At 34.6% G+C, this 23,541-nt stretch overlaps 1 protein-coding gene across 1 annotated transcript in view; it reads left to right on the forward strand.

Moving 5' to 3' along the window:
• The first annotated feature begins 1,300 nt into the window (after window positions 1–1,300).
• Window positions 1,301–23,541, forward strand: part of LOC113238804 (neuronal PAS domain-containing protein 4B-like) — a 77,170-nt gene continuing 54,929 nt past the window's right edge. The window contains exons 1-2 of the mRNA XM_026475645.1: window positions 1,301–1,806; window positions 14,114–14,246. Coding sequence (XP_026331430.1) covers window positions 14,236–14,246 — 11 coding nt within the window. The 5' untranslated portion in view covers window positions 1,301–1,806; window positions 14,114–14,235. The remainder of the gene's footprint in view (window positions 1,807–14,113; window positions 14,247–23,541) is intronic.

Here is a 23,541-nt window from a genome sequence, read left to right on the forward strand (position 1 = left end):
AAGTAGTTTAAAAGCATTATGTGTATGTCACACAGTTTTACATCTGCATACTAAATAAAATTGCTTAGAAAAATTAAATCTTCATTCAGAATACTGATTTAGTAACTAATAAGTGTGGAATTACTCACACAAAATTCGTATAGGAAATGAAAAATAAAATAAATTTACATGAATACAATGATGCGTGCGTTGATATCTTTCGTTTTGTCACACGCGAGTAATACATTCGGCGATCGTAATGGCCCACATGCTTTATGTTCGAGTTCTGGTTCACAATGTGTATACATTCGTATGCCTTTTAAATAGAGTTTATTTTACTTATAGCTTAAGTGATAATATAAAAGTAGGTGTTAGGTGAACACATCAAATGGATATCTTTGGATTTTAGTAGAAGTTTGTACATTTTATTCGAATAAAAACAGTTAATTGATTTGCTAACTATGTGCTTTATGGTGTTAAGAATAATTCCAATTTACATTTTGTTTGGTTCAATATACACACTTTGACGATGACGTCATGGTTTTTTTGCAATTCATGTGACTTACTTCTCATAAGACGAAATTCTATTTTATAATTGTCTTATTTAAGTATATTATAATAATAACTAAAAAAAGAGCTAGTTGTGAATAAAAGTTGTTTAACTTTATTAGTTAGTTTGTCAACCATTATTAGTAGTTAGTATTACCCACAAAGGAGACAAAAAAACATTTGAATTTTATTATATTATATAACTTAATATACCTATTATTTTTTTCCAAAATTAGTTCTACCTATTTTCCTATATAATTAAATTGGATTTAATATGCTTGTGTCGATATCCAAGCCCAAACATGACGCTCAACTCTTCTTTCTATCATGCATACATTATTAAGTCTCACTAAGACAATAATACTAATGTAATAGGTTTCAATGCCCTCAAGTCAGTTAATACTTTTCTTATTGACAGATCTACTTACGAACACACAAAAAGCCATCCACGATCCACCACGGTCCATAAAACTCGAGCATTCATAATCCAATAGTTAATCCCGTTTCAAAAATAAACGAACCACTTCGAATGTTCCTAACACCCGTCAAAATCAAAACAAAACTCGTAAGCCGAGTCATCAACATCAGTCAAAGAAGATGCTTGTAACCGTTACACCGTCGACAGAACAGCCTCATCTATATATCGTCCACGTTAGTCCTTTCCGTGAGAAAATCTTAGAATCATCGACTGGTCTAATACATCCTATACGGAGAGCTGGAGGCTGCGAGAAGGTTTCATGGGTCGAAAAGCGCGCGAAGGCAGTGTAGCGCCGATGCTCGTGCGCACAGCACGCTCACACGATCCGAGCGGCGCACGCGACCTCTCACACCGTGCCACGCTACGCCGAATTTGAATTCGGGCCGCTTCGCGCCTCCCGTTCAAATCAGCTGATTCTACTAAAATGGAAGGAATGATTTTAAATCGCTTTCTTGTTGACTTGACCTAACTTCGCGTGATTTATTTAGTATATTATACTGAACGACGTATTAGGCTGTATACAGAAACTATATTCAGGAGAATGAAGTGACATTATCTTCGTAGACAAGAAAATAACGCATGTGTTCTAGTGTTCCGAATACAGTGCTAAACGTTTTCTAGGTCTGCTTAATTTTGTTTAGTGGTTACAAGGGCGTGAATTTGACTGGTTAGAAGTGTGAACTGAAAAGGTGTGAACAGTTGAATTTGCTCAAAATAGTGCGGCTCTACTGAAAACTACTTTTATAAAGTCTGGAAAAAGGAAGTCTGGGAAAAAGGATTGATCTGCTTCAAGATTACAGGTAAGGATATTTATTATTATTATATTCGTTTTTCGAAATAAGATATTAACCTAACCCTTTTTCTACGTGAGTAAGGTAAGATATATGGTTTTATTTCATAATGGACATTGGTACTCTATTTCAGGTTTACACGCGAGCTTGGTTTTTGCGAAAGCGATTGTAGCAATGCATTAGCGAAAGACTTTGTGTGTCGCTTTTTTGTTATACAAACAGGTGCGCAAGAGGTGCTGAAAGCAAATATGCATATTCTACAAACGCTGCATTACAGTTGTCCCTTCGACGCTTTTGAACATAAAACTACAATCTATCTTTCAACGGATTTATTATTCAAAATTTTGAATACATTACGGCGTTACTCTAAATCAAGAATAATTAATTATTTGTCATCAGAATCCCATTTTTTTTTTGTTGACATAACGCATATACATACAATTAAACTTCTTGGGTCTCTTTTCCAAAAACCTTATGTATATTATAGTGACGATTTTGACACATTCGCTTAAGACTTGTCATATACTTAAGTTATTTCTTAGAAGGTTTGGATTGCATTTTGGATTGCATTTCAGGCGCGAGTATTGAAATGAAAAAGGAATTAAATTTATTTTGAAATTTTTGTTATTTATTGTAAATATTATAAAATTGTTCAATGTGTCAGACAACCTTTCCAATCACTTGATCTCAAACTAGAAAATTTCCTGCACTATCTAAGCAAAAAAAATCCGGACCACTACCCAGAATATCCAGACCAGTTTCAATTCAGAAAAGGTTGTTTCGCAAATTGGTCTTACCGGGACCTCTTGATCCAACCCACTGTGCAATCCGTTGTGCCACCAAGATCGTCAATATTGTAACTCAATACGTAATGTTAATAAGTAATAATGAAAAAAACTACGTATTATTACCAAATCTTAAAGACAAGCTACGGAAAAAAAGTAAACATTTAAAGATATAATAATAAATGTCAAACTAACACAATTCTGTCAAATTAACAATAATTTAATAATAACACACACACTCACACACACACGAAACCCTGTATCGCGGGTATCATGGACACACACGTAGACAACCACAAATGACATCCAAATTCTCGAAAGAAATAAATGCAGGCCATACAAATATTTCTCCCGGCCTGGGAGCCGAAGCCAGGACCTCTGTGTGGCAGTCCATCATGTACCCTTTCAGTCACGGAGGCAGTTAATTAATAACAATAATTTAGCGAAATATCACATTTTTTTAAACACATTCAATAAGTCAAGATAATTAAGTTTAAATATTTTTGCCTAATGATTTAAAGTACCTATAAACTAAAACAGTCCGTACAATTGGCATAAAAACCACATCAGTACATATTTTCATTGGAGTAGTTTTTGTGAACGTTCTGCTTAATAGGTCAAGTTTATGACGCATCTGTAGTCAAACTGATTTAGGGGTCCTTTTAAGAACGTTTGCATTCAATGTATGAGTAATTCGCTGAAACAATTGTTTACAAGGACAGTATCAAAGCTCGATTTTCACGAAATTGCATGCTAGTACTAAAGACTCTCATGCACTAAAATACAATTTTAAAGCCTCAGTCTACATATGAATATACTGTTGATATATAATATTTTGTCGTTTTGGCAAGAGAGGCGAAATTGATAACACCTATTTATAACAAAGACCCTCTACAGCTTTTTACGATTTTTTTGCCTAAGTCATACAACGACGCTACGATAGCATTATTACTGTGTATATACAACTTAGGCAGAACTTATGTGGTCAGAAAAACTTTTGAAAAAAAAAACGCACAGCAAAAAATATTATACGCTTTTTGAATGGTACTAAAGTTTAGTACTCGAAATATAGTGATATTTCTACAACAACTTTACAACTTGAATAATACTAATAACGATTTATTTCAAACACTAGGTTAGTGGTGGTTATTAAAAAAAATAACACAGAACAAGAAAATTGCTACTTATGATATTATTGTAATATTCAGTTTGCCCAGGACCGAGACTTGTAGCACGCCATTGGTGTGCCTTGAGTGCTGCGCATATAGCCATAGTAACAAATAAAGTAACATAGCCAAAAGATTAAACTCTAGACTCTTACTTAGAGAAGACACCTGTCCCCAACACTAAAACTTATAAGAGTTGGTACACCCGGTAATACTTACATAAACTTTTTAAATTCATTTACACAAGCTAGGATTCAAAATCCTATGTCGAATTTATATTTTTATTATGAAGATGTTTTTATTTACCTTTATTTTCTTTATTTTCTCGCCATAATGATAATGAAGAAACACTCGTTTTTGGATGTACAAGTTACTGAATGTTTTTCGTCAAGTGGTACATTTGTCTTTTGATTAATAATTATAAGTAATGGCCACTATACTACGTTTTACGACCATGGCAAAAGTAATCGTCAAAACATAATATTGTGCAATTTTCATTATTAACCTCTCTAGAAATATCTTCATGGAGCTCAAACAGGGATTTCTATTTTGAAATAAGTCAAACTACACGAGAGTACCACTCCTTTCTACACTTCGATTTTCTGCATACAGTATAATATACCTTGTACAGTATACTGAACGTAATGTATTGTATTTAAATATATATTTTGTCTTTGTCCATATTTCAGATTTTTTTCAAAGGTTTTAAGTTAATGAATACTGTGCTGTAATAAATTGTATGATATCAATTTTCTTAAGCCATTTCATATTATTTTGACATGTGATGTGTGCATTTTAGTTTTAATGCAGAAGCACTATTATTGCGGGCTATAGAATAATACACGAGGTACAAAATGTATGACAGATCACAAAGATATGACACAAATTTGGCAAATTCCAAATATCAGGTTGAAATAACTATGAGATTCTAAACGCAACTCATGCGTATACTCGTAGATCCATAGACGTAGTATATATAACTAACTGGTTATGTAAGTTTTATACTGTAAGAGATAACAATACAAGAATAATCTTATCAATACAATACCTGATCACAATCCCCAAAAGTTTGAAAATAGAAACGGGATTAGGTATTACTATTATGCATTTTATTATAAAAACTCATCAGTCTTCAAAATGTTCTAATGCTATTAAATATCTCTAGGTTAAAAGTAAATTCTTGCAAGTATTTAAAAAATTCTTATGACTCTTCCGGCAGTGGTGCAACTCTACTCAACTACGCGTTTTCGAAGTCTGCTATTTCGTCTTCGTTCAATTAAAAAACCAGTCGTGGGCACTCATCGGAACGGTTACAAATATCCGATATCGACCCCTGACCTCCTGTTCCGTGAAACGCAATTAAATTTCTTTGGTCTAAATACTTGCACTTGCCTTTTTTTAACGAACAGGTTCCGTTTTCGTTTTATCGAGCTTCATTTACGCGATTTAGAAGAGATAAATTAGCCATATTTGATTTTCTAACTACATATATTTTCGATATTTAACAAAACAGACACGCTTATGTAGTATTTTTCATTTTAATGCATACTCGATTCGTATCATATATAATACAACAATAAAATATGAAGAGACCGAAACACAGGAACTTAAAACGAAATACTCAAGATGAAGCCCATCGAGTATACGTGCAAGCAAATATTTAAATTTCAATTCGAACGTCGCATATCAATGGGGAGCCATAAGCCACCGGGTTTTTATTTTTTTAAGCTGTAGTGGCCGCACTGAGACAATAAAGAAAAAGCCATAGGGGAAAAAGAAAAAACAATTCGAAAACAGCATCTAGATTCGAAACACTGGCTGATTCGAGGTTGGAAACAAAAGAAGTCGGCTCCCGCCTGACCGAGATCTTGGCGTACGCGGTCGCGGGCGCATCTCGTTTATTTTTAATTTTTTTTTGCTTTTTACCTTGCATCCATGTGATTTCGTTTCCCAGATGCATCACAATGAGACGGTCTATCGAAAGTCAGTAGCTATTTTCGACACGATAATAAGCATACTTTTCTTTTGGGTCTTAGATAACAAGGACGGTAACAATAATTAGAAAATCAACAACATATAAAACTAAAGAACACAATTATTAATTATCTTATACGCAATTGTACAGTATCATTATTACTTATTTATCTCTCAACGATTGCAATTATCTTTTCGTATTAGCTAAACGATCTTAGAACAGATTAGATCATCGTTTCTTTTATCTTAAAGATATAAACATGGGAAAATGATTACGCAAAGATCCAGGATTCGATCAAGTTGTTTGCTTACTCATCTTACCAATGACTAATGGTAAAATTCAAATAATTCTAACCAAAAACATATTGGAATCAAAAACAAATGATAGCGATCGTTTGTGCTGACCCTACGATCATTAATTCACCTGTAATTAGGAATAATTAATTGAATGTATAGATACATAAATTATTTATATATTATTATTTTTATCTACAAGTTATAAATGTACACGTAATAAATACACAGTATACGACATTCGCTTTACAAAAAACAAAAAATAAATAAAAATTCCACCAAGTGCGAGTGGCATACTCGAAGCAATAATGATATTTCCTTGTTCAAAAATTAACCTTTCAACAACTGAGTTTCAAAAACAAATGGTAATGGTTGTAAATATTTACTTCGTATTTTTAACCGCATTAGCGCGCGGGTCGCGAAGGCCCAACGGGGTAGGTCGAATTAACACCACCATTTAGCGGTCACTTACAGGGTGCAGGTGGTCTTTTGTTTAAGCGACCACGGATTTTAAACAGACCAAAAAGTGTGATGTTTTAAGTACGTGATTATGGTTATACCTTTAGTTTGACACATTCAAAGGTATAAAATAGTATTATTATACATCTCTATCAATCGTCGTTCGGTTCACTAACTTTAGTAGCCATAGAGCTCCATGTGAAAGAGTTCTTCCAGGGAAGTACTGCCACCTTACCCATTTCGACCGCCGAGCAGTGTGAACATTACTACGTTCTGGTTTGGAAGGGTACGAGTGCTAGTGAAATTACAGGCGCATGGGACTTGTCAACTTATGACTCAGGGTGACGGGCACAGTGGCAGTGCCCCTAAGATCTTCGTGAGCTTATAGCTCTAATGGGCACTGCAACAGGCGTTATGAGCAGGCGTGTCGCTTACCACCAGGCGCACGACTTGTTCGTCCCGTCACTCGATATTATAAAAAAAAACGTATAGCCGTCAGGGGTCTATTCTAAGGATAGGGTTTATACCACTTCATTTAAAGTTTTAGGTTATTTATATTACAACATACGTAGAAGACAAAATGTAATTTTCTTAGTAAAATTACGATACAATAACAAAGAAATAATATTTACTCAATAATCATCACCTATAATAGTATAGGCAATGGTATAATGGTTTAGGCCAAGGAGTTCACACGTTTTCTAAGGTTTGCGACTCTTCTTCAAGTGCAGCTTTCATCACGTTGTTTTTATTACGTAAACACTATATTGTACCACTAAACAAATTACAGATTTTGAGAAACAATGTTAGTGTACAAAGGCGAGTTTATCCCAAAAAACATTTCTTTTAGCTAACCTTTTTATTGCTACTAACATTCACAAATGTACGTAATTTAGACATTTAAGTCATTTTAATATATAATTAATTGAGAAGCAGTCGTTTACAAAATATAAAATTAATTATTTTTACAGTGCCAATCTCGTCACGTGGGTGATGTCATGCGACGAAGGAGAGCCATCTCCAAGAGCCTTTGTAAACTACTGCCAGCAAGTGAGGTGTGGGTCATTCGACAACAGTTATTCGCTATTATTATATAACGAAAGAATAATAGTTGTTGCTTTGTCTCTAAAACAGACAGTCACCTGACAGGAGTCGAACCTGCTTCTGTACCACACCAAAACGACTTTTTCATAGAATTCCTACGAAGATCTGTCACAAACGCATAGAAAAATTCGTAAGCTCTGTTGACTACACCTGCTTTTTTGTCATACCAAGTAATGGCACGAGAAAGTCGTGCACCTGGTGGTACGCGACACGCCTGTCCATAACAGTTGCAGTGCACTCAGTGTTTTAAATCACAAAGACCCGAGGAGCACTGCCACTGCGCCCGTCTCCGTGTGAGACATAAGTTAACAAGTCCTATGTGCCTGTAATTTCAACAGCACCCTTACCCTTCAAAACCGTAACCCAATAATATTCACATTACTTCTTGGCGGCAGAAATATGTAAAGTAGCAGTACTGCTCTGGACAAACTCTTTCACAAGGAGCTCTACTAAATTAGTTAAAATGTTGTTAGAGCGGTCACCCTGACATGGCACAGAAGTAAGTTCGTCGTGTCAGATCGACGGAATTTTTCTTTGTGTTCTATCTTTGTATTAATAAAATTAAAACAAAGTAGTGGAGCAATTAAAAAAAAAATTAATATCGTGGTGGTAAAACACAATAATATTCATTACAATCAATAAGACAGTTACTTACTTACGTACTTTTGGGGTTAATTATGTTAAACACATCGTCCGAATGGCTTGATTCCGAACTTTATGTTCTATGTCTTAGTGTACCATTCATTTTCACTAAATTTGTAGTTACGTCATTATTGTAAGGACGATACTTCAAAAACACACTTCAGGTAGGAAATATTCTAAGTGTTATATCACGCATCTTCATGTTTCTGCGTGTTTAGTCGTGACCCTATTGAACTAGTAACCATATTGTAGTACAATTTAAAAAATCGTACTGTAAATTACATGTAGGTATCTTCATTATTTAATAGATGGAAAAATTTGACACTGAACTGGTAAACTGCCTACCACTGCTTTAAACAAAGTATACCAATATATACCAAACAGAAACTTTAAAAAGCCGATTGCCTTATTTCGGGCTAAGATACAATGAAAGGCATCATTCATAGAGATGCTATGAATACTTATGTACATTAATTTCGAAACGAAAACCTTTGGTGGATAAGGCAAAAATTTAAAATATGGTAGTTTATTTTTTCCATGAAATCATAGGTGTGTACTTTTGTAGCTTAACTATAATACAAAAGACAAGTGAAGACAATATCAGTGCTACCTCTATTATTATAGTATAGAAATAGACAATGCGACGACGGAGTATAAATTATATCGTCACATATATAAAGTTTTTTAAATTAGATTAAGTAGAAATTAACTCCGAATCAAAATATTCCTGTTGTCTAATATAAACGAATCTCGGAGAAATCTAAGATAAAAGACTAGATAGATCAATCAAATATTGTAGAAACAATACTTGACTTGTAATTATACAAGTTTTATACAATCACATGCGAACAATTATAATAACATTTTATATCAATGCAGGTATAATGGTGTTTTTTCATCGATCGATTTGTGTCATATATGTAATCGGTCAATTCGAGATTAATGGGCCATCGACATTCAAACCTGAAGTACCACATCAGAAGTACTATTTCCACAGTACCGTATCCACACAATCTAATCGTAGTCCATTACATCCTACCAGAACTAATGCATGCGGTCTTATCATAATTTGAATCGACGTTTTGGATGACTTTTGTATGACAAACCAGTGTTTTCTTATACGGTTATTAATTTCTAGCATAGCTGTACCATGAATATCATTGTGCTCATTAAACGGTCACTGGTTTACTCAAAAGGCTGTCTAGGATTTCTTAACTAAGACAATGTAACTTATATTTCTATAACATTCTATAACACTAATTTCTTTTTTGTACATTAGAAACGTTAACAACTTACAAGTGACTGTGGATGACGATTTCCTTACAATAAGAGTTCCTAAAAATTGTATTCAATTTATAACATAAGTTAAGTATATACACAACGAAATGGTTTATACGTTAAACAATTACAAAGATACAAAGATCATCTAACATAATAGGTGCCGCATCATAGTGTAATCGCGTCAGAAGCACACAGGTTGGGAGTCCAAAGACTTTCCCCCTCAAACAATCAATTCTACAGCAGCGTTGTCCTCTGTTATCAAAGTCATCAAGTCACAGGTCATCTACGCATTTAGCTTAAATCCTAAGCACCAATAACCTATTGTTCGACTGTACTCGCTACTTATATAAAAGCCACGGTTGCTTCCATATTGGCATATTGCGAACCCTACATGGTTAGGACCTAATGACCTACGACATTTCAACCGCTCCCTCCTTTTCCAATACACGAAGTGGGAAAAAGATAGAAGATTACCATAATAGAATATCGGTTTGTTTGTTTTATTCGATTTGTAAGTGGCTACGATTCAGTATCTACTGCAGTTTCTCATATTGTTTCTTTAGTAGCGTGTAGACGCGTCATTTTTTGTTCCTTGCTTATAGTTTCCCACGGGATTACTAAAGGTATTTCATGATAAAGTTTTGGTAGTAACGTGGGAATACTTACTTTTTGACAGATGAGGACGTTGATATTTTCAAGCTTTGATTGAGAATATCGTGATAACAATACTTGGAGTATCTTTTCAATAAATAAATATATTTCAATATATAATTTCGGAGCACTAGAGCTCCATGTGTACGTTTGTCTAGGGAAATATTGCTACCTTACCTATTTCTGCCGCATTACTGCGCTTCGGTTTTGAAGTGTAAGGGTGCTGGTGAAATTATAGGCACTTGAGATTTGTCGACTTTTTTATAATAAGTCATGCGCCTGGTGGTAAGCGACACGCCTATGCATCCGACTAATGTATCAGGGTGATGAGCGCAGTAGCAATATCCCTCAGATATTTGCGATTTAAAGTTCCAAGTGGCACTACAACTGATATGGACAGGCGTGTCGCTCACCACCAGGCGCACAACTTGTTCGTCCCGTCCCTTAGTACAATAAAAAAATCTCTATGTCTCGCTTAAAAATATTTCCAACAAATTATATAATTAAAAGAAATGTCTGTTCTGATCATTATACATCTCATACAGACTGCACTATCTTAATACCCTACAGTTTACTCTCGTAATAAGCTAAACAGCAAAGATATCGAGCCTCATAACAAGGGCTTTAACTCATAGCAATTACATTGCTTTTATCAATAATAGCACAAAAAACAAAATTGTGTCCAATCACCGACCGATCGAACGTGGACGTAATCACTTTAATACACGTCCTTAGTGCAACTAGGGACCAAAATTATTGAAGCGTTAAAAATAGTAATTTGTGTATGTACTCAAAATGTTCGGTCGTAACATAAAGTTGGATAACGTTGTCGATTGAGTGTAATATAATAGAATTGTTATTAAATTTATGTTGTTTTATAAAGTTTTTTTCAAAATCCGTTGTAGCCTAATGGTTTGACCTACTGCCTCTCAAACAGAGGGCCGTGTGTTCGAAACCGCGCTCGCACCTCTGAGTTTATCGGAATTTATGAGCGAAATTTAATTAAAAATTTATTTCGGTGAAGGAAAACAACGAGACGAAACCTGCATGTCGAAGAAGGTTCACAACCCTCTGGAAAACGTATGAAGTCCCCAACCTGATTTGAGCCACCAGTTCGAACTAAGGCCTAAACCCTCGCCTAAAATGAGATCAGTGCCGGCAATGGGACGTATAAAAGGGTTGATGATTTATGTTGTTTTACATATCGAGATGGGAGTTGACAGGATTTATTTTCATCCTATTTCTATTTACCATTAGTAAATTTCAATTGTTGTTCGTAGTGCAGAATCTCAGGCATAGTTTTCCAACAACAATACGTTCTCTCTGTATATTCATTGGGGACACTATATACTACTATTATATTTCGATGAAAAAATCATTTCCAATAACAAAGGAGGAACGAAAATATCGTCACAATTTCACAATCACAATTTTGACTAAAAAATGGTGTCACACCAGAAAGGAATGAAAATTATACAAACAAACGTAAGCGCTACAAATTCAATCGATATAACTCTAAATTACATACAACGACGATTCAATATTTGCTTCAATAACAATAAAATTGTGATATGATGTGACGTATTCCATACGTCACAGCACCATAATTGTATCCGCTTAGATACTAAGTACTAGATTTCATCACTCAGTTGTGAGTAAACAACAATATATTAAACTTTATCTAAACATTTTTAAAATTTGTGCTTTTTCACAGAACGTTTATATTATTTACTTTTTTATGTTACCAAGTGACGGGACGAACAACTCGTACACCTAGTGCTGAGCAACGCGCCTGTCGATAAAGTTCTGAGGAACACTGTGCTCGTCACCTTGAGACACAAGTTGACAAGTCTCATGTGCCTGTAATTTCACCAGCACCCTTTTATCCTTCAAAACTGAAACGCAGTAATAACGCGCACACACTCATAGCCTAGGGAAATCCTATCAAAATCACATGGACACACACACATGGACAACCACAAATTACATTCAAACTCACGAGAGAAATAAATGTAGGCCATACAAATTTCTCCCGGCACGGTAATGAACCTGGGACCTGGATCCGTTCGGCCACGGAGGCAGTAACCCTCACATTACTGCTTGGCAGCAGAAATAAGTGCGGTGGCAGTACTTCCCTGTACGAATTCTTTCATGAGGAGCTATAATGCTACCAAAACCTTTTTTCTTACCACTACACGTCTTTTTCATCTTCAAATCTATATCAGAGCGGTTACACTCTCTATGACCACGGTTTGACTAGCAAGTGGTAGTTGAAAGCTTTAAGAACGTACATGTCTACCCCTTAATTTATGGATTTTTTTATAACACCTAGTGACGTTACGAGCAAGACGTGCGCCTAACAACAAATTTTCCATCCTCTAAGGTTACCCCCTTTCGTTCTTAAAATGACTGTAGACGCCGTTCTTAGACTTGAAAAGAAGAGTAAAAGGTCCTGTCGTGATGTGAAACTTGTTATACCTTATAAACTTTATTATGTTACTGAAATTATGCTGCAGTCATGTCATTCTTATTGACGATCGTCGACCATTATACGACTCCACCTCTGGGTACGGGTATCCTTTAAAAAGAGGGTTTAGGTTTTAGTCCGCCGCGCTTGATCAATGCGGTTTGACGATTTTGCACGTTATCCAAGAGTTGTGAACGTTCTTTTTTCTTGTTTTCCTTTACCGTAAGCCAAAAGCATTACTATCGAACATTTACAAATGCATTGGGAATTACATTATTTTTTCGTCTAACTTAAATCGAAGTCTGTTCTGTCTGTTTTTTGAAACAAACCAACGTTTGCCAGCTAGTCCGCCGTGACCATGGGACCCGTAGAGGGCAGTAAACGTTGGTTTGTTTAATAAACAAATATACATAATATAATATACGCGATGTAGATACGAAAAGTTTTATTTCCAATATGTAACAATCGCGGAAATCCGAGAACTCGATATATGAATGCACTAATCTTAAAATCATTGGTACCTGCCCAGGAATCATAACCGTCAACCTCGGAATTGAAAAGCAATCGTTCTCCTACTAAGCTACCACCGCTCCACAAGATATTTTATTATAAATTAAATACATTAAAGAGATTTTGAAGTTCAAATTAACCATTTGAGATACTACTTTAGGTAATAAGTATATTAGTGCTTAGCATTTTATATCCAATAGCTCTTCGAATTTGACCTACCAATGAAGTTGTGTTGCACCAAAGTGTACTTACATGCCTGCCAGTCAGATTGTATCATCCGAAATCAGTATGCCTACTAAATTCTGATTTGACAAACGACAACGAAAATGGTTAGCGAAGCTACTACTAAAAACGTATTTATACGTAGTTTAGTTATATGTGCGTACATTTATATGTTTTGGTTTCATACTTAGTCCCCGATACTCACTGAGATGTACTCGTAGCAGTAACTACGCTCCACCCATGCCTATATTTGGTGTTTTATGAAATACCCGTCAGCGAATGGTATATACGTAATTGGGAATGCTAATGAAGATGTTTTAGCATACCATTTTTAGTTCACCAATACCGTAAAAAAGGGTATGTTGAATACATCCAAGTACAGATGACACTAAAGTGTATGGCGCGGTCCTTTTTTTACAAAAGTTATTGAGATCATACATGAAATTTTCTAATGGAAACCTTAAAAAATGCCTTAAATGATTTAAAGACACATTTAAATCTTGAAACCCATTACATAAGCATTATGGAGTAATGTACAACATTGGTATATTAGTAGAAAATTCTGGATTATAGACACGAATGTGTAAAAATTTTAGTTTTAAAACGGTATCGTGACGTAATGACGGAGTTAACAAGCATACATTTTTTAAGTTGTATAGTCTAAACTTGTCCTGTGATGATTTTTCTTGTTTAGTTTCTATAACCCCATTACAGCATTGTCACAACAGTGGTAACAATTTTTATATGTTTTGTATACGCAGGCGTAATCGCGACACCGGCCAGGACGGTAGACACGGCGCCGTGCTAATGATGCGAACGATCGGGGCGCCGGACGCCAGCGACAGCGCGCCACTGTCACACCTACCCCCTCATACAAGCCACCATGTTCACCAGGTAACAAAATATGACATTTAAAAGCTATTAACTACTGCAGCTAGATTGAACATAAAATGCGCACGGTTAGAGTCATGTGGCTCCACTGAGACAACGCCACTGTCATGTCTGCCCCCGCATTAAAAAGTCACCTGATTCGTGAAGTAGCAAAAATGTGACATGAATGTTGGACATTCATTAGTGGATGTGGCCACTACAATGTTCATCCATCTCTGTACTGGGCTTCAGGCTTCAACTCATTTCGCATAGTAATTTTATCTTTCATCAGAACCTTGTGTCACTAGGTATAATTTGCAAGCTTTTTTGTCTAACAAATTCTAACCAACACACAAGTGTGTTTTATTTTTCAATATTAGTGAAACCACCTGCTGTATTCTATGGGTAGTTAAATGTTAGGTCGATGAATTGATCTTACAGTAATTTTTGACTTTGCTAATAATATTTAATATTTAAAACACACGAGTAAAAAACCAAATAAAATAACACATGACATCGCCACCAAAATACCGTACAAACAGTTTCAATCGTGATTTTCATGTCCTTACAGAGGACCTTGCAAACAATATAGTGTAAATTCAAACAAATTGTATGATTTCGATACATAATTAGCATCATTTTTTTACCATTGTCAAAGTTACAACACAATTAATTTTCCTAAATATACCTACCTACTACTCGTACGGTGCTGTGCAAATATTTGTAATACGTTTAAGCATGTTGTAACAATTTATAGTAGAGTCAGAAATTCTACATTAGCAGTGTAACAGGATTTCAAGCATTTTCCCGTAACGTCACATTATTATTATTTATTAAAAATATAAGGAACAATTTTGTGCAACAAATGGGGAACAGCGAACCAATATCATTCAATTATAAATTTACTACTATAATACAATCTCCAACCGGCACGTGAAGTACATAAATGTAAGAAATCTTCACTGCCTTTTTTTGTCTTTGTGTTTGTCTACAATATGACGAATCTCTATTGTCCTTGACAACTGCGCCAAATGTGAAAGGTGTGGGAATAACTCTACCTGAAGTATCGAGATTCCTTAGACTATTCCTTTATTTTTTCCCATCCTCTAAGCAAGATTCAAATACATAAACTAAACTGTCGACGACGTCTTTAAAAAGGGCCAGATTAAAAAATACCGCATTAATGCTAAATAAAATGTGCCAGAATCAAAGTTCTTCATTTAGAGATCCACAATCTCTTACAACCCCAATGGTAATCAAACGTGACAGTATCTATAAAACGATGTACATCTGTATAAAGAATATGAATAGTCATGCCGTTGCTTCATCACTTCAACGTCACAAAAGAATGTCGATTTCAAAAATTAGTGTAATTTCGTAGGTTCTAAAATTGTCTCACTTCAACTTTACGCAATTTATTAGAACATTTCACAAGTTCGCAACGTTCGCATATGACGCTTATGACGCGTCATTCTATCATAATTTACTGTCTATTTGACACTTTGTTAACGTCATATAAGTATTATATATTATTTCCATTATAAACTCAATGTGGTATACCCATGTGATTTCTACGTCGATCAGTAGTCACTTGGTCATTCTACACTAACAAAAAGACTGACACATTCTTCTTCTTAGCGAGTCGACGACTCCCGAGACTGCCAATGTTGGCTTTAGAAAGGATTTATGTGGAAGTGCCAGCGCACGAGGATTGGAAACCAGATCTGCCATCCATGTCAGTTAATTTGACTGCCTGGTTGTACACCAAATATAAAACTTGGAACGCAACTAGAGCAATGGTGACATAATATGCTGCAAGATGGACGGACGACCTGAGAAAGATGGCCGGCAGCGGTTGGATGCGGGCGGCACAAGACCGACCGAGTCGGCGTCATTAAGGGGAGGATTATGATTAGCAGTGGATGCGTGTAAGCTGATGATGATGACCCAACTTGCGCTCGAAGTCTGCTTAACGACTTCTAGACTGGCCAAGGCTGGTCCTGTTTAGAGTTGTTTCAACAACGAAATGTATGAACACTGAATAATAGAACATCACAATTGCTTATTTTAAGATTCAAAGTAGAGTAGCCTAGTGACGTAGCTCAGGTCGCGTAGCTCAAGTGCTTTATAAATATAAACTGGGATTATCTTCATAACTAGATATTTATTGTGTTTCTCACATATACACTTTTGGAGGCTACTTCTAGATCTGCCAAGATTCTTCTTTTCTCTATCCTATTTTTTTAAATACATACTAAACACAAACATGTCTATCTCCTCCATGCGCAAGAAAAGTACTGCAGTAGCAGTAAGAGGTAAATTGTTATGAACAATGATTTTGGAGACAACATTTCTCATACATAGATCATTCAAATGGGCCCTGATTTTTTTCTACACCGCAAGTCACTCAAAATGTAATGCGCGTAAGACCATTACGGAATTACAGGTAAGTTGTACACGGCTTGCTACATACGAGTATTACGGAGAAACACTGATAGAGCTATACAAAGAGTCAAAATTCATTGTTGAACTTGGTAGGTCAATGGTTGAACGTTGTATTTTACGTTATTTCATTAGCGTTTAAGCCATTTTAAAAAGTTATAGTTTCTATAACTTATTATTATTAACGTTATTATAAAAAAAACTTAGTTTTGGCTGAGTATACAAATCGATGTGTTTTTACAATTGGTAAAGTGTTGTGTGTTTTCTGTGTTGGATAAATTTGTCTACAGTCGATTAGATACCATCAATTTTCATACTAATTAAATTCATGCTCTTTACTCTATAAGTACGTTAAACAGGCGGTTAAGTGATTTTTTATTCCATTTGGTGTTTTATCAATTCAAATTAGCCATTTATTTAATTCGGCTTAAAAAATTCAACAAAGTTTAAAAAATATTATTTACCGAAATGCTTTCAAGCCAACTACAAAGTGCTCATTTAAATACCTTTGTAGTCAGTGAAGACTCCATGTTATACAATACAAGTTCCAAAAAAATACAAAACTAGATAATGTGACCAGGAGTGTACTCAACCATCGCTTAGGTTTAATGTGAGCCATTTATATTAGACCAGAGATGACTTGCTCTTTTTGCCACAGTTGGTTAAAAAGCCAACGCATTTTATGTAGTATTCCGTAATTATATTGGACGACATCCATTACAGAAAGTGGTGGAAAAAATTGATGGACGCAAAACGTTTGTCTTATATGTCTTATTTTCCTTGTATAAAAAAAGTTTTGTATTTTTTCTTTACAAGGTACAGTTGCAAACAAAATAGTCTAACATAAAATATAATATTTTTATGTCTATGTCCCGTTGATCGTTGCATCACTAGTTCATTAATCATACACCATTGGTACAAATAAGTATACAATCAGATGTCATGCTGTATTTAATCCGAGCACGTGGATACTCGATGTTCCACTTGATAGTGAGAGACGTAAGCCGATCAGTCAGCGCAGGTTTAATACATAAGTGTATTCGATGACTAAAATGCTTAAAAATTTAATTTTATATTACCATTTTCGTTACTTTTTTTACTGCAGTTTTGATTTTAATATTTATAAGCCAATGTAACTTAAATGAAGTAGGATTGTAGGATATAACTTTCGGTTTTTTTTGTGTGGAAAAGGACTGTCCACTTGAATTTCACAGCTACTTTAACTTAGCAATGTCAAACCAGTCCCTTAGGCTGTCCTACAGCATCTTTCAAGTGCTGTGAAACACTTCATCCAGGGAAGTATTGCCACCTTATCTCTTTCTGCCGCCAAGCAATAATGTGAGTATTACTGCGTTTCGGTTTCGGTGGATAAGGGTGCTGGTGAAATTACAGACACACTTGATGGACTTGTCAACTTATATTTCAAAGTGACGGGCGCACTAGCCACTACCTCATGATTTACAGCTCTGAGTGACACTGCAACTGTTATGGACAGGCATGGCGCTTAGCACCAGACACACAACTTTTTTGTCTCGCCGCTTAGTATCATAAAAATAGGTGCACGCAACTCTCATAATATGTCAACTCACATATAATTATGTCTATGCAATCTATTTCAACTTTCTGGGATTGCCTTTGAAATCAGTGTGTCATTCAGCTTACCTTATACCGTGATTTTAAGGAAATTCAACTACATCATTGTGTCTCAAATACATACACCAAACCTTTAGTCTACGACTATACTTTGACAAGTAAACAAAGTCTGGTGACATCTTTGACATGCGGCTGACATCTCAGCCAGCGGGGTGTTTTGACAATCGTACGATAATGAAGCGTGGTCTAATTAACCTATTGTATTAGCCTAAACTCATTAGGTGTAATGGAACGTTACTTCGCCTTTAATTATAGATGTGCGATAAATCTATTAAGAGTTTCATGTTGTGAAATTGTAATAAATTTATTTTTGTTGTCTAACAGAATATGACAGTCAATGACAAATTTTGGTATTTTAGTGGTAATTTTCGGTCATTTTCATTATTTTGTGACTTTCTATATTATAGCTGGTGCCCGCGATTTCATTTGAGTAGAAGAATTAATTTGAGTATATTATACTAATTTTCACATTTTTATTGGTTTTCCATACAAACTTTCATCTCCAATTTCAGTCCCGTTAAGATTTATTTTTTGACAAAATTAGCCTATGTCCTTCTCCTAGATCCCATCTATTCCTATACCAAAATTTAGGCGAGAAAACGTAACAGACAGAATTACTTTCGCATTTATGATCTTAGTTTGGATGAACGAATGTAGTGACGTTACTCTATTCTTCTTGATGGTTTTTTACTTAAAACCAGAGAGTGACGGAATTTTCGTGCATTGTCTGATAAGGATTACTTATGTGTTCACATGGACGAAATACAGCTGGCAATTATCGAAAATACCCAAGGAGGGTCCTGGTTACCAATTGACACGTAAAACCTCACTGGGCCTACTCACTAAAATTTAATGGCCTAACTCTAAATGACAACAAACGGATCCAAAATTTAAATTTAAAGACATCTAAACAACTAAACGAGTTACATGATATTTTAAACAAAGTACAAGTGCAAAACATTAAGTATTTTAATACAATTTATTAAACCCATAAACGAAGGCTTGAAATAAAATAGCTGTAGCCGGACCCGCTGAAGCCTTGACTCAGATAGTTTCTATTCAAGCCATGGGTATTATTTCATTTACTTTGATATCTTAGTGCCTATTGTTTATGGTTTTGCATTCCTTCAACGATTTTATTATAACAAAACCTTAATAATAACAAGGTGTAACAAGCATTGCTTTGGATTATTTAATTTAAGAAAATAATTAGTCACATAATTTTTCTTTTTCTTTGTCACACATTTTTTAATACGTGTCCTCTGAAAAAAATCCTACTTTTCGCTTATTTATGTAAAATATAATGAAGCCATTACGTATGCAATAAATACTGGATACATACATTTATTTTTCTATGTAATGGCTTCAATAGTTCGATGGTGGAGACAACCAATACACACGTAGCATTTTGCTTCCCCGACAAATGTAACTTAGACCTTCAAGCCGCCTTCGAACCGTTAAGCATGCTTCATCACTAACCATTTGATTATGGTGAAATGCTTTTCTACATCAATGAAAACATGTATTTCCCTTATACTCCATTATCATCATTGGCTTAAATATTTGCTATGCATTTACTGAATATTGGGCTATATTAAGCATCTCTTTTTATATCCAAAATTAAATAATAATAGGCACATAAGTTCCTCACCTATATTAGTATTAGATTATAGAGACTTATTTCTTAAACAATTAAACCGTGAAACATCGCGGTTTCCAAACCACCGAGTTGGTCTGACAGCCGCAGAAAACACACAATTAACAGGAGGGATGCCTTAATGGATTTATGTACTTATTGATGCATCAATCAAAAAGTCGACTCACACGCACGCTTAATTGATAGATCCATTTCTAGTTGCGCTCTACTCGCAGATCAACTACTGAAGTCCTTTTTTATTTGCCGACCTTTGTTTTATTGTTTTGTAATGTGAATCTAGATTTAGAAGAGTTTAGTACTGTGAATTTAAATTTACGAACATTTGTACGTAGATAGTATTTATAATTATATAAATTATTATATATGGTTTGCTTGTCACTGAATAACCTTAAGCCGCGTAAACACTCAGCATAAGTTTGTTAGCTGCTAATAACGCGATGACGTTTCAAACGTTGTAGTTACTAAGACGACACAGCGCCCGTCACACCGTAATATCGTGCTTCACGTGTTAGAAAGAACGAGAATCTATTCACATACGTGACGTATGGGGTATAGTAAGGACTTTGTATAACCTGTTATCGACAGAAAAAACTATAGGTAATTCACAGTTTCTTTGAATCTATATTATGGTCCGTCACCCTACTGCGTGTCTAGTCATTTTGTTCTGGAAAAGAGATTGGTACGTGACAAAATAACGGTACCCTTTACCCAGGTGCTTATTTTTTTATGCTATTTTGTTACTGTCTTTGAAAAACAGTGATTCGTACTTCAAGGGGGTGGTGCACAAGTAGAGTCATTATAATTGCAATTATCAAAAATGAATTTTAACCCTTACTTTACGTAAGTGATAAGTCGATCTTATTATATTGTTCTCTTGGCTTCTTCGCAGGGCACTCGAGGAACATTACACTGACTTTCATGAATAGCGATACCTATACTTACTTCCCGTTTGGGTTCCATTTTCTGTTTTACATCAGGAGGATGGAATCATGTGTCTGACACGTATAAAAAAATATAAAAAAGCAATGCTCTTATCTCTTAAAAATCTTATCTAATTAATTTTGCATGCTTCGTTTTGATGCGTTAATCTAGAATGAGACGGAGCTATATGTATTGGGCACGTTAACATTTTATAGCATTAACAAATAATTTCTAAGTAAATTTACATAATAAATAAGTTCTAGATATGAGTTTTGTTTAAAAATATTTGTTCGAGCAAAATTTACCTAAAACTACATATGTACAAAAGTAAAGATTACGCTTCAGTGTAACAGACAGCCTCCTTTTCTAGTACGCAGTCGTTCCCACGACTGCAGATGGTAATAAATTATCAGGATCCAATAACAGTGACTATATTAAATCAAGTTCCGGTACGCGGAACTGAAACCCTGAATCATATTTTATATACTGAGGTCTGATCTAACTCGGCCCCAGTAATGAAGTATGGTAAATTATGCGATAGCTTATGGCTATCTACGCTTTATTAATTAAATATCACTTATCTAATATCTATTGAGACCTAGTTCGCGTTCTGCGTGATAATGGTGCAGTTAGAATATTATAATGATAAACGGCATACATAAAATATTTCAAAAAAACATTGATTTTTCGTTGAAAGGAGGAAATCCTGACGGATGCCATAGGTCCGGACCAGATGGTACGCCTGGCTTCAATGGGAAGTGCACCCAATGACCTACGAACTAAAACTTCCTTCCCATAAGTTACTTTTTATCGACTTGAAATCCGTACGTACCTTTTTATTTTCCTTTTTTTGTTACAACATTCAATGTTCTGTTTGGCGCATTTTTTCAAAAACACTTCGTTGTGACCGAAATAATTTTTGTTGTCATCTGTTTATTTTTTAATTTTATAAACACTTACGCGTATAATAAACTAAAAAGTAATGATAAAATTTAGTTTGAAGTAACTAACATGAAAATAGTTAACAAATTTATATCTTTTGTAATAGTGTATGAATAATACTCTCATTGCGGATTTTCAAGCAATATTAACGCTTATAAATCAGAAAACAAAGTAAGAAAATGCAAACGGAAGCTAAAAAGGAAAAAATAAATAAGCTATCAGGATCATGGCAAGTGAAATAAGTGGATTCTGCCTAACCCACCTATACCACGCGGCTTTAAGTTCCATAAAATCGACTATGCGCTGCTATACCAAAAATACTAAATGTTACTCTCGCTATTCTGAAATAGGTAAACCTTTACCGAACATTCATTTGACCTTTACCTTTCCACCACTCCGGCTAGTTTAAACTAATCGTACAAGTCATTTAAAATTAGAATTAGAAAAAAAAATAAGTTGAAAAGTATCGCTTAATGCATTGTCAGTCATTTTGAAAGGTATGAAGTGCGGTTATAAAGTTTAATTTGTAATATGTTTACGAAATATACGATTGATTATGTAAAATGTCTACTATAGACGAGTAATTAGTTTCACTTTTGTAAACATTACGATGATCTTGTGAAATAAACAAACTAGCGAACAAATTTACGCTGAGGTCATTTCACGACTTTCTAGGCAAACAGGGGGCCTACCATAACCTTTCCAAAAACAATCTTATTTCAATGTAAGCTTAAAGTAAGCTTATTATAATATAACTCATATTCGTACCATGACTAACCTGTCAACCAAGTAACGTATTATTGCAAAAATGAACGAAAGAACGAATGATTTCCCAATATTGTCTATTCCTTACTAAAAATAGGAAAGAAGTATGATATGATGATGAGGCTATATGAACTATATAATGCCATCTCTTTCTTAAAAATAGGAAAGAAGTATGATATATGATGATGACGCTATATGAACTATATAATGCCATCTCTTTCTTTTTTGATGTTCCGAATCGTCTTATCGTAGTATAATGTTTAAGAACTTAATGTTATTTACATTCGGAGGATTTGAACTGTTAAAAAAAGAAAAATATGTAATAATAAATTCTATTAAAATTACGTTATTTTCAATATTTTTTCCGCATTTTCATTAAAAAAAATAAATAAAACAAACTGAGTCTTGATAGTCACGTTGTGTATTCGGAATTATAGTCTAGTGTCAACTGTTAGTGCGGCCAAGGAGCATATATAGATATAGTTGTTATAATTTTACGAAGTAAACATCGCGTATTTTTCTATAAGGAGAAATGATTTCCTATGTACTATTAAATAAAAAAATAAACAAAGTATTTAAGAGATTTATGTAAATAAATAACTTCAACTTAACTTTTAATCACTACAAATCAATATTTAGACAATACATTCGAAAATAATATTGTTTCCTCTGCGTCCGAGTAAATATTTCAAGATTGCTAAATTTGACATAAGAACAATATTACTTTAATGTTAAAGTCGCGTCATAGTACGAACTGAGTGAATAAAACATCATAGTTTTAACATTTATTGTAATTAGCTTACTTTAAGCGCGTCATGGTACGAAAAGTCAATGTAAGGTTAAAGTAATATTTTTAAGAGGTTGTGGTAGGTGCCCTGCATAATGTAGTCTCTCTGACATTCTGATAAGCAATTGAAACCGAGTTTTTATTGCTTTAAT

The sequence above is a fragment of the Hyposmocoma kahamanoa genome, unplaced genomic scaffold (genome assembly GCF_003589595.1).
Source record: "Hyposmocoma kahamanoa isolate Upper Pololo Valley unplaced genomic scaffold, ASM358959v1 98263, whole genome shotgun sequence".
Taxonomy (NCBI): Eukaryota; Metazoa; Arthropoda; class Insecta; order Lepidoptera; family Cosmopterigidae; genus Hyposmocoma; species Hyposmocoma kahamanoa.